Raw genomic sequence first — 16,759 nt, forward strand, 5'->3', positions numbered from 1 at the left:
CATTGTCTCACCCATTGCTTCCTCCCTCTTCCTACTGTAGTCTCACAGAGTGGGAGGGGGAAGTGCTCCTACACTATGTAACAACCTGTGAAGCTACAGCACAGAGGGCCTCTAGCGACATTCCTCATCAGCATAAGTTTAAAAAATTCTTTTAGAAGCAAGGAGGCCATCGATAACATATATCGGAAGATTACCATAGTCACGGTGTCTGGATCTATGAGTAAGTGTCCCTAGTTTACTATGATGGATTTTGATGGTAGATTTCCCTTAAATTTTAGATATCCTTAGGCTAATAGCCTTTAAATAATATTATTTTGCTAGTTTTTCTACCCAATAGATCAAGTTGAAAATGTCAAATCTTGTTTTACATGCTGTACATGAGATATTAACATTAATAAACCTGGTTTCCCATGAGACATAGTCCATATGTAATTTTACCTCCAGTGTGTGCTATATCTCCTTTAGAGACTTTATTAACACATCAGTGGTCCTGGCAGCGGTGGATTTCGTGCTTCTAGAGCTCTCCCTGTCAAGCAGTTTTTCTTACTTAATGTTCTGTTAGACAGAACATTGCTTCAGCTGTCGTACAATCTGCATCAGTGACTACAAATAAACCAGTCATCACACGTTCAACTGTGTTCAGCTGTTTTGCCTTTTGGTAAAATTGTATCTTAAGGAGAGTAACAAAAACCTAATTTTATATTTGGAGACTCTGACTACATTAGTTTATTAAAGGAAAAAGGATAAACTGATGGGCCCTGTTATATGGATTGTTCACTCGAGAATGCTGGAGAATTTCCCTGCAGACGATCTACAGATTTTCCGCTGTGTGTATTTCAGCAGGCTTTCATAGAGAATAAAATCTGTATTTTTATATGACTTTTTAATGTAAAAAAATTCAGTTTTGAATGATTATGTGATCCCAAAAGTCGATCAATCTGTAAGGGTATAAAATAGTTCTGTATCTTAAACTGAACTATGAAACTACAACCTACTCTCCCGGATTGCATTGCATTCTGGTAAGAAGAATTCTGCCATTCCCTTTTTAGTGTTAATACAGAAAAATATCAGATTACAGGTATTTGAGTCCAGTAATTTCAATTGCTTACAAAGATTTTCCATTAAATTGCAATAAAACAGTCTAATAAACTAAGCGACTTAATAACATTAGCCTTACTAAAAAAAGAAATCCCAGACAAAATGATTGAGACAATAAGCCATGAAGTTGCTACATGGACTCAATGCTCGAACAATTTGTAATACTGGACAGGTGGTTCTGTAATTGACTTATATTGTAGAGCAAAGGCAAGGGTGAAGGGTACCAAAGGTCATGAAGCCACAGATTGAAAGCAGACAAGAGGGACGTATCCTCCATTCTCCAAGAAGCTTGATGTTAGTTCCTTATGTAGGAAGTGATTCCAGGCTTGTAGGAGCTATAATATTCATACAACCCCGGGCCCTTGGCGGTATTAATCCACCCCGGGGCGTACAAGCCCTTAAATAATTCCAAAATGCCAGGCATTGCAATTATCACCAAGTGTGTGTGGAGGGGCATGAAGAGGGGGCGACCTGCACACTCGCTACAGTCAGCCATTGTTCAAGCTGGTTGCTGGTTAATAGCGCAGGATGTATAGCCCCTGATGTATTCGGCTGCGCTGCAGTGTCAGGGATTCATCATACACAGGTACACAAATCTCCCTCTATGAGTATAAGTTCATTGCAGAGGGGAATGTGGGGACTATTGTGGGTGGTTTTGGTGGTAAGGGTGGGTAGTTACCTGATCTGCCACAGGAGGAGTCAAAGCATTTATGCTCCTTACACATTTCGCTGCCATCCACATCCTCCTCCTGCAGCATGTAAATCTCTCTGCCACCTTAACCCGTCGTCACCTCTTTAGTGTCATTTGGAGATAACCCTTTGTCCATCCATCTATATGTAAAGGCTCATACACAACTATGATTTGGGAATGTGAGCTAGATATTTTTTCTACAACTAGCCCATGTCCTATTCCTGCCCATATTGGGGCCCGTGCAGTTTTTTATTAGTGTCATTGGTTCCCAAGTGGCAATCACCCACTGATGACTTTTGTGTAGGATTTTTTTTAAGATCTTGTAATAAGTTCGTAAATGATCAGTGATTTAAAAAAATCTTCCTATAGATATTACAGTGGAACCGTATGTTGTTGTTCCCTACTGGCATAAAGGGTGACAGGTTGTAATGTGCCAAAGTCCTCTTATTTAAAGGCATAACTAGGAGAGGCAAGGCCCCATAGCAGATTTCTGAATAAGTCCTCCTCCCCCCTAAAAAAATACATATTTGTATACTCACAGATGTGACTCACCGATCACAAACATTTATACACTATTATGTACACACATTTATATACTCATATATAGACATACAACGTATGTACATACATACAGCAAATACACACATACATACAATACCATATACAAACATACAGCATATACACACACATACAATATGTAGAAAATCACACATATAGAGCATATACACGCCCAATAACCCAGATGCCGGGGCCCTCTCACACTGCGGGCCTCATAGTGGCTGCTATGGCTGCTACCCCTGTAGTTACACCCCGTTCTTTCTTGTTTTTTTTATTGCAAGACTCACTGCAGGCACCTGTGCTGAATAAAAATAGCTACCCTTTGTTCTCCAGCCAGGCATATTGGGACCTGTCAGTGCCAGCAAACCAACAGAAAGGGCAGACTGATCCACTTACAGTCAGTAAGTTTGTACCAAGATTGACTGAATGAATTTAAAGGGAGTGTACCACCTGGTAAGCATCTGAAATGTAGGGCACTTGAGATACTTACCAGATATACCTTACCTGGTCCCCAGTGATCTTCTATTTTATAGAAAATTCTGTTTTCATACAAATTAGCCTTTCAGTGCACGAAGGGAATGGTTATGCTTATAGCTTCCCCTGTTTTCTTCATTTTATGCTGCCCAGCACCAAGCAACACCGCTTTACACAATGCCAGAAAGAAGGCGTAGAAAGAAGAAGATATAGCCCTGACCTCCTGCACCAAGAACATAATATGCATAAAAATGAAATTTTCTCTAAAATGACAGATCACTGTGTAACAGGACAATTCCATTAGGAACATTTATGTCCTACACAATGCCGGGTTTACTTGTGGGCGAGTTGAGAGGTGGGAGACCGTTAAGTCAATAATGTACCCACTGACATGGACAATACAATTACTAAACAGTCACAGGTCACAGAATGGGCAGGGGGGCTCCCTGAAGTGCTTTCACTGGTTTTATACTATCCTATGGCTTCAATGGAAAGGAGTTGTGCATATGTAGCTAAATTTCTTATGTTGTGAGCTCCAAATTTAGGAGATAGACTTTGTTATTCAATTCCCCAAGTTCAAACCATGTTGTAACCCTGTTACATTTGTATAAATATCTACCACCCATGTTCCTTCTGTCCTTGTTAGTATTGTCAAAGTTTGGTTGCTTTTCTTGAGCCCTGGATAAGAGGCCTGTCCCCCATATAAATGTCCCAGTTCTGGTATCGCTATGTCCTGTGAGTCATTCCGTTCTTAAATGTCAGAGCATTTGGCTGCTTCACAAAATAACATAGTACTTTATGGGTATCAGCAGTAAAAGCAGGCTGTCCCCTGAGCTGGTATTCACCACTGTAGCAATAACATCTGACAATCCATGTTTATCTAGAGGCACACGAAACACTCATAGGAGTCAAGCAAGACTTTAACCCTTGAATTCAGTTACGTGAAGGTGGCAGCTGAGGTTGATCAGCTGTTTCTCTTTAGAAATTGCTTACCTAGTATGTGTTCTGTGCTCTAATACATCATGTACTTCTTCCGATTACTGATGTGTCCTACGTTTCCTGCATGTTAACAGCTGTGTGTGTGGGGTTTGAGCATGTGAGAAGATGAAAAATGATTTGGTGAATTTAGAAACTGATTTCTGTATTATGGTTTTTCAGAATATTTATAAAAGTGATCTAGTAGTTGTTGGTAAGCCTCCTCGTAGTCCCGTGATGTCTAGAAAAGCCTGCAGTTCACCAGTGAAAAGCCCCAAAACCATCCAAAGGGTAGAGTAATTTCAATCCACTTTGTCAACTTTTTCTCATGAAGCTTGTCTTAGGCGAGAGCCATACAGGTCCACATCAAACACTCTGCAGGGGACCCAAACATCTGTGTCCGTAGTCTGAAACGGGTTATCCGGTCACTACAAGTTTTCCCCTATCCACAGGATAAGGAAAGTGGAACGTAGTACTTGGCTACTTCTGACAGTGCCATAGTTAGAGAATAGTGTGTGTAACCTACCTCTCCATTCAAAGCCCCTCCTATGGTTAGGGGGAGACTGTCAGTGCCTGATCGGACAACCCTTTTAAGGGAGTGTCTAGGATAACAAAAAAGAAACAGCGCTACCCTTGTCAGTGGCCCTGTCTGGTATTGTAACCCATCACAGGTGCATGAACTGTAGCGCATTGCCACACACTGCCCATTCACAAAAGTAATGCTGTCTCTTTAAAACCTTGAGAGCCCCTTTTAAAAATTCTACATACCAGAAGTGTTATTGTCTCCACCGACGACCGGTCTAATATGTGTAATGTATGAGGCTGAATTGAAAACATTGTACACATATGTTATCATGAATGTTTTTTTAGATTCAAAATGTATACATATATATGTGTGACATACATTACTTGTATTCATAAGTCCTGCATAGCTTTACTGCATCAAATTATGTTGTGTTTATGTGCCGCTGTACATAACAAGAATCCATGCTGTATAATTTATATGTGTGTGTGCTTGTTGCTGCATCAGAATATTATCAGCTAAAACCAGATTCTTAAAGGAACACTTATCATAGAAATGCAAAACAACACCGAAAATTGGAATTATTATGGACAGATATGTAGAGGAATATTCTTAGCTGCCCCTTCTGCTCATGCCTGTCATGTATATACAAGACTATTTCCTACAGCAGGAACCCTATGCTGTGATAAATAAATGGTTAAGACCTGCCCCTACTGAAGTCCCGCTCCCTTAGTTGTCACTTGCTGAAAATGGAACAAAGAACTGGAGTAACCGATGTGCAAGATTTAGGTAATTGTCAACTTCTGGAATAAGCAGAAAATTGTAGGGGCAATATTATTTCCTGTTAATACCAATGACACTAGCCATCTTTCTGTAAAGTAACAATCCCTATACTATAAATAACTCATTATACCAACCCCAGTATACAGGATAAATGTGGTGACAGGTTCCCTTTAAGAACCAGGTCCTACTGAGGCCAAAACAAAATCTGACAATATAAAGAGAACAGGAACTATCATAAAAGTGTTCCCCTGCCAGGCGTTACAGTAAGTACAAATGCAGTGAAACTCCAAGGCAAACAGTCAAGTTTTCTTCATTTTTCTGATCCATGTGAATTTAGTATAAAATAAAAGTGTAAAATATAAAAGAATGCCATGTCCTTTTGAAAGGTTGTGACTTGGTTAGATATTATGGTACATATAGTAAAACTTACCACAACATAAACCCACAAAGGTACCTGGTTATTTTGCAATGCCACCTTACCACACATTATATAGCATGGCATTGCAATAGCAGACATATGGAGCATGTTGCTTGGCCTATTTATGCATCAATGTTGTACAACTGTATGTGCATATAATATGCTATTTATTTTCTGCCTGGAATTGTACTAAATCGCTATGTCCCTGTTGCTGCAGTGTTTGTTTAAAATGAACTATGTGTCTGTCAATCTCAAAACACATTACCCTACTATAGTATATTGTCCTATTTCAAAGATAATAGAAATGCAATGAGGAGTATAATTATATGTATAAGTATAAATATATGTTATATACCATTTATTGCAGCATCATAGTTTATACTCTACATTTTGATGGCAGTTTAGGAGAATCCCAATTGAAAAGAACAGGGAACCATTCATATAGTATGTGGATGCACCCAGATGAGCTTGTTTGGCATCTTTTTTAAAAAGATTCTTTCTTTTGGGGGCTTTTCTTTTGGGCATCCTTTTGTTGCTATAAAAACCTCTTCAGGTAGGGATCTTTGTAGTGTTTCTGTCAGAATTTGGTCCCATTTAGCCAAAGGGCCCATATGGAATCAGATACTTGTGTTGGGCATAAGGATGAGGCTAGAAAATTACTATTTCAGTTCAATAAAGGACATTACCACCAGCATCAAGGGCTGTAAACCCTGCACACTGACATGCTGGTGTGTGCCCCCTCTGGCAGGATCTGCTGTTCTTCTAGCTTCTTATGCCCTTGTTTTTAAGGAAAAAAAGGTTTTAAAAATTCTTCAAATGAGCCTGAGGGGCTCCAGGCTCCATCAACACTTATGGAATCCAGAGCCCCTCAGGCTCATTTGCAGAATTTTTTTTCTTAAAAACAAGGGCATAAAAAGCTATAAAAAAGAGCGGATCCGGCCACAGGGGGCACACACCAGTATGTCGGTGTGCTTGGTTTACAATCCCTCATCCTGGATAATGCCTTCATAGAGGGCGAAACATCATTTTTTTTACTATAGTGGAATAAAGAAATATTTTTTTAAGGAGTGCTGTTTCACTGCTATTTTCTTTTGGTTAACTTTTGATGCATCTGGGTCAGACATTTTTGAAAACTTGCACCCTAGTTTGACCTACACTAGTTCTGCTCCAATCCTTCCTCTTTTTTGCTCATCCTTGTGGTGGATGTCCTTTAAAAAGATGTTCCAATTGGTTGTGGTCTGGGCTTTGTGCAGCCCCCAGGGATTCTCCACATCATTGTTTTATAGAGCTTATTTTGTGAACTGGGACACTGGGGCTCATTGACCTCTAACGGATAAGCAATTTTATAGCAGTTCACAACAGAAATTTCATAATTGTCCGACTGACAATTGTAGACCATATAGAAGTTTAGTCACATTTAGTTGCGGCTTAACTTCATATGATGCATCTGCATTGCGTATTGAAACACATTGCATCAGGTAAAATGCATCATCAAACCCAAATATGTTTTGTAAGGAGCCATAGGTGTTTTGCATTGTTAATGATTTTTCATAAATAATAATTAACCAGGCAAAATATATGATACTACTTTTAAAACATATGTGTTTCATCACCCAATGCAGAAATGCAGCCTGCAAGTCTGAGCTCTTCCTTGGAAACTGAATAGCTGATTGCTTTAATTTATGCCTCCGTTTCCAATAGAATGGTCTGAAATTCCTGAATTCAATCCTTAGCCAGGGTGTCCACATACAGTGTTATTAACCATAAATTGTATATGTCTTTGGTGAGGGGAGTCCCCATATACACTATCACAGACCACATTTATCTAGTGTCAATAGGTGTGTTCATGAGAGGTAACTAGACAGTCCCCGGACCTAAAGACACATCTGTTATCTGTATAACATAAAGCTTTGTCTGTAGAATGGTGACGTGTACTCTGCTTCAGTTCATTGCAGCGAAGTCTTGTATATGTTTACTGTAAGTGTATTGTTATCCATGTACTGGGGCTCACGGTGAAGAACTAGATGTAATTCTAATAATGACTATATTTTTCTTCAACAGCGAGCCGTATTCACCCATGAAAACATCCAGGCTATGGGGGAACCGTAAGTGTTACCTTTTCTCCATGTATATCTACATCTAGTGAGTTGTCTGTTATTACTATGTGCAGATTTAACCCTATAGTCTAGAACTTATCAGCCTGTGACATATATAACCAAGGTGGTCCCTGTGCTAAGCATTTCGAAGTAATGTGGTGTACGACCATGGCCTTGTGAGGACTTTGATAGAATTTATCAAAAGAAGGATTACCAGGAATACCAAATCCAACCTTTGACAAAAATATTCCCAATGGCAGGTCAGGGGAACTCCCCCTCCTTATTCAGGAAATTAGTAAGTGACTGGCCCACTACAGTAGTAGAGGATAAAGTGGGGGTCCCAAGCTATAATACAATAAAGGCAACCCAATTTGTAGAATATTAGGTTATGGAAGTAACTACCACTATAGCCATAGCAGCAGCTATAGGTCACCAAGGATTTTGGGGGGCTCAGCAGCCTAGATTAGTTGGCACATATTGATGAGTAGCTTTACTATCTTCACTACTTCCTCCACATTCCTCTACTTCTGGCATAAAGGGTGGTTATGAAGACAACCTTATAAGCACCCTCATAGTAGATTCATCAAGCTGTCTTCGCCAGAATTCTGAATTGCCTTGCGCCACATTTATTTAAGGACATCTACCGGCAGGATTGTAAACCAAGCACACTGGTGTCTGTCCCCTCTGACGGGATCTGCTCTTCTTTTAGCTTCTTATCCCCTGGTTTTAAAAAAAAAAACAGTCTTTTAAAATAATGCAAACGAGTCTGAGGGGCTCAGGGCTCCATAGGTGTTAATGGAGCCTGGAGCTCCATAATGTTTTTAGACCAATTTTGGCCACTTTTAATACAAGTATAATAAAGAAGTGTGGCCACTAGAAAAGAGGTTTCATGACTAAAAAAAGTACATGTACTAAAAGTCCATAGACTAAACTAAACTAAAGTCACTAGGTCTAAACTAAGACTCCACAGTTTTATTCTACATCAGATTTATCATCCATCTTGACAAATGTGGCGCAGAATAAGACTGCATAGTCTGACTCACACATGTGAATTATACCTAATGTCCAGGCTACAACTATACTTACTACTGCTTAAATATCAGCCTTATAAAGCATGATTATAGCAATGGTATATAATTATAGCAATAGTATAACATCTAAATATGGCTTCTTTTAGCACAAAATATACCAAAAATATTATAAAGAAAAATTAGAACTTGTGTCTGACGAGTGACAATCTAGACATGTATAAAACATCATCATGTTGTACTTTCTATTTTTTTCTAGATACCAGTCCTTGTACAATTATACTCCACGAAATGAAGATGAGCTAGAATTAAAGGAAGGGGATGTGATAGATGTCATGGAAAAATGCGATGATGGATGGTTTGTAGGTATGTATTCATGTCGCATCTCTTTATAGATGTTATTCATTTACAGTTTTAACATCATACAAAGGATAATTTCAATAGAAATTAGAAGTATTGTGCAGTCAGCAGTATAAGGATTTTGTCCCAAAGCTATTGTCTTTTTTTGCCGATGACAGCAAGTTCTGTAGTGTGATACAGTCTACGGAGGATGTTCATAGGCTGCAGGGTGACTTGGACAAACTGTGTTTTTGGTTATCCACTTGGCAAATGAGGTTCGATGTGGATAAATGTAAGGTTATGCAATTGGGGGTTAATAATCCACATACAACATATGTCCTCGGTGGAAGGACCTTGGTGACTAGTAGATCATAAATTATATAACAGCATGCAATATCAATCATCTGCCTCTAATGCCAGCAAGATCTTGTCATGTATAAGAAGTGGTATGGACTCTCGTGATAGGGATGTAATATTACCACTATACAAGGCATTGGATAAGCCTCACCTGGAATATGCCATCCAGTTCTGGGCACCGGTCCATGAAAAGGATGCCCTGGAGATGGAGAGGGTACAACAAAGAGCCACAAAACTGATAAGGGGTATGGAGGGTCTTAGTTATGAGGAAAGATTAAAACAACTAAATTTATTTAGTCTTGAAAGGAGACAGACGACTAAGAGGGGATATTATTAATTTATATAAATATATGAATGGTCCACACACAAATATTGTGTGTTCCAGGTTAAATCAAATCAAAAGACAAAGGGGGCGCTGTCTCCGTCTGGAGAAAATAAGGTTTAATCACCAGAGGCGACAGGGCAGTGGAATAGCCTGCCTCATGCACTAGTCACAGTAGGGACAGCAGAGAGCTTCATGCCTATTTACATCTAAACAACATTGCAGTTATGTATTCTAGAATTGTTCCCCTAAATGCCTTTCTCATCCAATCCCCTGCTTGGTTGAACTTGATGGACATGGATCTTTTTTCAAACGTATAAACTATATAACTAAAATGGGTACAGGAACAGTTGTTCTCAATTCATGAAAGTCTCCTTTGTAGTTGGGGAGATGTGCTACAAGTACTATTATGCGAATATCACCCATGTACTTTGACCATAAATGACTGTAGGTTGTCCGGACATCATTTTTAACTCACCCTTTTCTCTTTTTTGCAGGCACTTCTAGAAGAACAAAGTTCTTTGGAACTTTCCCTGGAAACTATGTCAAGAGGCTGTGAATGCAGTTTGTTTTGTTATCACGTGTAATGCTAGGAAGCACGCATCTTTATTTTTGCCCTGAACCAGTTCATGTGTAGTCCTGCAGCCTGCCAACATTGTCTAGCAGTATTAGAACCTTCTCAGGCCCGTCCTGTCACTTCTGCTAACCTTCTAGCACCAACCATTACCTGTTACCCTTCATCAGGCTGCCGTTTCATAGGATGCAAAGTCTGTTTGGAAGCTTATTTTCAACAAGTTAGAAACATTGTGTAAGACACGCTGAGAACACGAGGTATTGAAGATGTTAGTCTGCTTAGATACTGGTTCATAGGGGTGGATACATGTGGGTAACAGGATTACCACTAGGACTACTCTCCGATACATCACAGGGTATCTCACAACCTGTTGTATCAAGAGGGCAGTGAAGTCTTGCATTAAAGGCTCTGTGGTGAAAGTTTTTCCACCAACCATGACCAGAGAATGGCAGATGAAACATTAGATCTCACTAAAGTCACGTTTATGTGATAAGAATAAAACAAATGAGAATATACTTCTTTGTAGTTTGTCATTACACGTCTATTACACAAGTTGTAACATAAATTGCTCAAATCTTATATAGAAAACTAAGAAAGTAAATTATGATGTAATTCCAGGGATGATGTTGGAACACAACCTCCCCAATACTAAGGCAGAATAAAAAGCAGATGCCCAGAAAGAGCCAACCACAGTCCCACTGGGCAGCAGCAATCGGGTTGGTTACTCTTTGAAAACTGCTGCACATTGTGAATATTCTGTGTAAAGACATTGATTATTGAGTCACAATAAGTCTGAGCAGTTGTCTGTCTATTCTCTTTCATTTATGACTGTTGCTTAACCAAAGAACACAATGACAAGTATCCGGAGTGCCATATTCTGCATTATTAAGTATTCATTTATTATGGCTCCATTCACTCCTGCATCAAGTGTTTTGTTGAAAACTTCCTCCAGGAGATTCCAATTATTTTTTTTTTTAAATCAAAGATTATAAGTACATGCAGTACTGCTTTTCGTGCCCATATAGTAGGACCCCATTAGAGATCATTTTGGTTTGCAGGAAATTTGGCCACATCCAGTGCAGTACACGGAAGACTTTTACTGTATGTCACCTAAACAATAGCAACATTTCAGCACTGTTTAAAGTCCAAACCTAGTGCCTCACTGAACTCCAAGCATGGAATTTTAAAAGGGTTACATCATTTAAAAAATAACCCCATAGAAATAGCCTGAAATTAAAATGAAGAATAAAAACTCAATCATTACTCATTCCTATTCCCCCGGAGATCCAGTGTTCTTCATCGCTGCTTTAATTCTCTTTTTACATGTATACAGCACGTGACTTCTATCAGCAGTTCTATAGTCATGTGCAGTATTACTGACCTAATGGCTCCCATCCCCTCCATGTCTACTAATTGGCTGCTGTGATCACATGTTTTACACATGTAAACTGAGACCAGGATTATGATGGAAGATCTGGATTCCTAGGGAAATGGATAGGTGATTTAGGAATCTTTTGTTTTAGTTTTTAGCTACTTGCCAAGATTTGAATTAGGTCATTGATAAAACAATCTATTTCTAAAAAAAAACCTTGTAAGGCCTCGTTCACACAACAGTCATGAAGAGGATGCATCAGTGGCAAAAAGGAATGCTTATAGGATGATTTTCAGGAGTTAGAACGCTCCTGTGGATATGGGCTAAATTCTGTATCATTCCCCCAGCACCAGTCGTGTGTGCACCATAGAATTTAGTCTAACTATAACCCGGGTAACAAATTATAACGCGCCGCAATGTTCAAAGAAATGCACAAAGGAAGCCTATACAGCAAATCTCTATTAGGAAGGCTTACTATAAGTAATAATACTACAATAAAGTGTTGCCTTTAGTCTTCGAATGAGCAACAGTGACAGCCACATACTTCTGGGCTTCAAGCTACTGTTTTTGATAAAGAGGGAATGTCCCGCACTACACTGAAGATGCCTCATGAGAAATCTTACTTGTGATGTATACAGAAAGAACTAGAATATAAATTATTTATGCATTATAAATTATAAAGTAGGTCCATTGTATACATATAACCCCCTTTTTTACTTTTGGCAACATCTATCACCATTATATGTGTCCCACTAAGTCAATGGGAGGCATTTTATCAATTATGTTGCACAAAAAGTTTGCTGGAATTGGTGTAATTTTTAAAGGATTCTATGGCATGACCCAAATTCATGATTAATTTGCCCAATTTTTAATAGTGAAAACTCATCCAGATAACCACACAAATAATATGCAAAACTGGTGTTCTAATGAAAGGGGAAAGGATGTAAATCAGTATATAACATATAGTGAAACTCCGTGTTGGACTGGGGGGTTCCTTGGGCCCATCAGTTAAAATTATTCTTAGTATGCACTCTTATCACCATCCCCTAAAAAATAGACCTTACCAGCCTCTAAATTAGGTTGCATTTTTTCTGTACAAATGGGGTCCAATAATAGGTTAAACCCTGAGCCTACCGGAGAATCCTCTGATTCTTTGGTGGGCCAGTCAGGTAAAATTACAAAGCTTTCCACAGGAAATCTTCTTTAGATACAGTACATACAGTAGATATAACTTTTGCATTTTCATTAGCCATGTCTACTGAAGGAACCTTAGCAGTTTTCTTCATAATGGGGGAAATCTCTAGAGACTCCCAAATCTTGTGTCAAAAAGTGGGGAATGGGACATTTTTAAAAATTGCACCACTTTTCATATTTACACCACTAACTCCACCTGTGGAAAACAGATTGGAAAACTTTTTAAAAAGTCACAAAGATGGAATGAAGAAATAAAGCATCTCAGGACCTAGTTATTAGACTTGAAAGTCCTCCAAATTTATGGCTTTGTAAAGTTTACTAATATGTTATAAATCACAGATCCTTCAAAACTGACTTTAATCATTCCCTTCATAATTGATCTCTTCCATGTGATATTATGAAGACCATCTCTAACAGTAGGTGTATTAGCTCCCACTTGTTATCTTTTTTATATTCAGGAGTCCTGCATCAGAAAAAAAACACTCTAACCAATATACCGTTATAGTAGGAAACTTTTGAGAATTTTTTTTTTAATAAACAATGGTTTCCCAGGAGGACATTCTCTTTATAGATGGCTGAAAGAATGTTTTTTCACAAACTACTGTAAATAAGTATAAGTAAGAGAATGTCAGATGATCTCTCCTGCCATGCACATGTTTTTTTCCATGCACATATCAAACATTAGCTTTGGTTGACCAGTGTGTTTACTACACGTGTATAACATTTGGTTGATATTCACATTATGATATACTGTAGGAATGCGGCACTATAGGCCATCAAGTTACCAAAATTAACTCTAACACTGATTTCCAAATTGTGTATGTTACATGTGGACATCATTTATTTTATCAGTGATGCTATAATATGTAGCGCCACTTATGAAACCCAACCTTTGAAAGCAGTACAGTATTACACAAAGGATTGTAAGATAGTTTTCTGGCAAACAACTCAAGAAAAAAGTTGCAGAAATGGTGACTTTACCCCACCCCCCATTCCCCACCTCATGCTAAGTGGGTAGTGGTGGGGATCGGCGAGGCTCGGACACCATGGCACGGTGCACTAACTATAGCCTGTGCCAGGACCTGCCGTAGAATTAACCCAGACCCTCTTAGGATATCCAGTGCACGAAGCTCCAGCTCTTGATAAATTCCTCTCAGTGTCTTTATAACCAACATGTAAATCCCATGACAAACCATAAATATATGAATGGCAGGGGTTATACTCAGTATTTTTACCCGCATAAAGGTTACATTTTCACATTTTGCTATAAAGAAATGTAAGAAAATCTGGCTACAGACATTAAAATGGAACTGATCTCCAAAACTAGGCACAACCTATGGACACGAGTGGTGCTTATTCTTAAAACAAAGCAAAAGAATAGAATAACCCACAAATTTAATACCAGTAAATAGGAACCATGTAATTGTAGATAATAATTGCCAATAACAATAGCATTGTGGAAGACTAGATGTATGATAAGATATTGGCCCACATTTACTAAGGTGCTTGCGCCAGTTTTCTGACTTTGCACGTTCTATTATGTTTGTACTGCTTGTACAGGTATTTAAGAAGTGTCTGCGCCAGATATGTGTCACACATGACCCTTTTGTGGCGCGGCTGCACTATTCTTCATGCAACAGAAATTTCTGCACCGGCCGTTCCAGTGCTCATTCGGCCACATTTATCATGCAAAGTCTGACACAAGTGTGTTGCATTCTTTATGTTGAAGTTGCACCAAAAAAGGTTGGTGCACTCTGTCGAACCAGTGCAGGGAGCGCCAGATTCATGAAGAATGGTCACCACTGGCAAACTGCACATGTTTTTGGTAAATGTGGGCCATAATCTTTATCAGTGGCGTCTGGTTAAAATTGTGGACATATCCTACAAGCTTATTTTATTTTTAATAAAAAGCCCAAGGGACTCCATTATTATCTATTGGATCTTCTGATTTTGTAACATTGAGAGTTTCTTGTTATCTTTCTTCTGCTCCTATAATAGAAAACACAGATGTCAATGTAGCCCAATTCAAGCTGCCTGTTAAGTATCATTAAAAGACAGGGGCGTAACTTGAGGGGGTGCAGAGGTTGTGGTCGCACCCGGGCCCAAGAGGTTTAGGTGTCCCTTTCCCATATGAGAAACCATAAACCATACATTATAGTCGGGGGCCTGGCACAGACTTTGCACTGGGGCCCATCAGCTTCTAGTTACACCACTGTTAGAAGAGTCGGCCAATGATCACCATTTATCACAGAGGAAATCATTCTTATCATATCATTTGGTCTCCAATACCCCCCCCCCCCTAGTGATCATGACAAAAGAGTTTCCAGAGTTCAAGTGTGGCCACTACTACAACAACTGCATGTTAACCCCTAGTGACCACACATTAATTATCACATCTCCTACATCACTTTATGGTTTAACCAGTAACTTTATTGATATGCAAATGTGAGAATTCTACCTAAAATATTTCATTTTAAAAGCCATAATTTGTAGTTTGTATGTGGGTGATGTTAGCGCTGAGATTGACAGATAAAATAGGAATATAACGGGAGGGGATCCCGTTTCCTGCTAACATCTCCTGTATCTGGCAGGTTGCTGCAGAGAACGTGTGGTGTGACTTGGTGCCTGCTGCAGAGCTGCATGTCCTGTAAGTGACTGCTAGTTCACAGTGAATGAATGGGCCACTTTGGGTCAAGGCTAAAGAACACTATTCCCCAGGGTATAACCGTGTCACCGGACAGTGACCACACCGTTTTTCAGCACCTTATTTAACAATGTTTACTATATCTCTCCTTAGATACACTCATGTTTTATGTAGTATTTTGTACATATATTGCCTGACTCCGTTGTATAGAGCCTCTGTCCTCTGTTATGCCAAGTTGTAAATGGGGTTACCCATCAGCATAAGGCTGCCAGCTTTTCTCTGCTCTCTGCCACACTAGCCAGTCCAAACCTGTATAATAGCCTTTTATGGACAATTTTGTGAAACAATGAACTTGTTTTACTAGTGGTATCTAAATGTACATATTTATTTGTTACCGAGAAGTGCTATAAAATAAACCTCCCTTTTGCAGTATAAAGTATTCCCTGTTGGAGAAATAAAGAAGCTTTATATTTGGAAGGTTTTGAATTTTACAAGTTGTTCTACTGCATGCAGCTTTGCTATAAACACCTACTAGGGGGAGTATAGTGTCATGTATGGGTGTCCCTCTGTATTCCGCGCCTTCTGGACCACATCTCTCATGGGCAGGGCAGTAGAGGGACATGTGGCTCTAGAACAGCTGGAATGGGTCGGTTCCCCATGCTTGGTTTGATGCCTGTATTATTTTAAAGCGCATTGTTTCTACTCTGTACCTGAAAAAGTGTTTCATACCTGGCTTCCAGATAATTACTATGGATTCTTACAAGCAAACAGTATATGTGTTATTTTTCCTTGGTTTGTTATTTTTCTTCAATAGACATCCAATAAATTTTGCCTGGAATAAGCTATGACTCCGTCTTTATTTATCACATAGCCTTAAGAAAATTTGCAGGGGGGATGGGTCAGTTTTCTGGCGTTCAAGGTATGAAATACTTACCAAGTCTTGGTGTACAAGCAGAAAGTAAGACTTTTTCCCCCTTTACTAAAACGTCATGCCCAGTGCATATGGAGGGGTGCGGTGTGAGCCATGGCGGTCCATGAAACCAGGACCTAACGATCATGCACAGATATACTAAGGGGCCGGACCTGCGATCAATCCCTCCCTAGGAGTAGCTTTTCATGAAACTTTTTATAACAAGCGTTGAACTCTAATTAAAATATATATATTTTTTTTTTTTGCTCTCTTAACTCTTCTCCTGCTGCTTTTCCAGCTATCCTAGAGCAAAATGGAATCTTTGGATATGATCAAATGTACCCACCTGAGATATAACCCATTCAAGGAGCTGAGCTGCAGTTCCCAAATATGGCCACTACAA

General features: G+C 39.2%; 1 protein-coding gene across 29 annotated transcripts in view; it reads left to right on the plus strand.

Annotated features, from left to right (window-relative positions):
- The window catches only part of SORBS2 (sorbin and SH3 domain containing 2), a 188,061-nt gene extending 171,774 nt beyond the window's left edge, over positions 1 to 16,287 (plus strand). For 27 of the 29 annotated variants that reach the window (XM_072122669.1, XM_072122687.1, XM_072122681.1 and 24 more), the window contains 4 exons: positions 3,980 to 4,087; positions 7,582 to 7,625; positions 8,904 to 9,010; positions 10,160 to 16,287. In XM_072122669.1, the coding sequence (XP_071978770.1) occupies positions 3,980 to 4,087; positions 7,582 to 7,625; positions 8,904 to 9,010; positions 10,160 to 10,221 (321 nt within the window). In that variant the 3' untranslated portion in view covers positions 10,222 to 16,287. The remainder of the gene's footprint in view (positions 1 to 3,979; positions 4,088 to 7,581; positions 7,626 to 8,903; positions 9,011 to 10,159) is intronic. The other 2 variants (XM_072122734.1, XM_072122775.1) reach the window with 1 other exon arrangement.
- The last annotated feature ends 472 nt before the right edge of the window (positions 16,288 to 16,759 follow it).

The sequence above is a fragment of the Engystomops pustulosus genome, chromosome 1 (genome assembly GCF_040894005.1).
Source record: "Engystomops pustulosus chromosome 1, aEngPut4.maternal, whole genome shotgun sequence".
In the NCBI taxonomy this organism is placed as follows: Eukaryota; Metazoa; Chordata; class Amphibia; order Anura; family Leptodactylidae; genus Engystomops; species Engystomops pustulosus.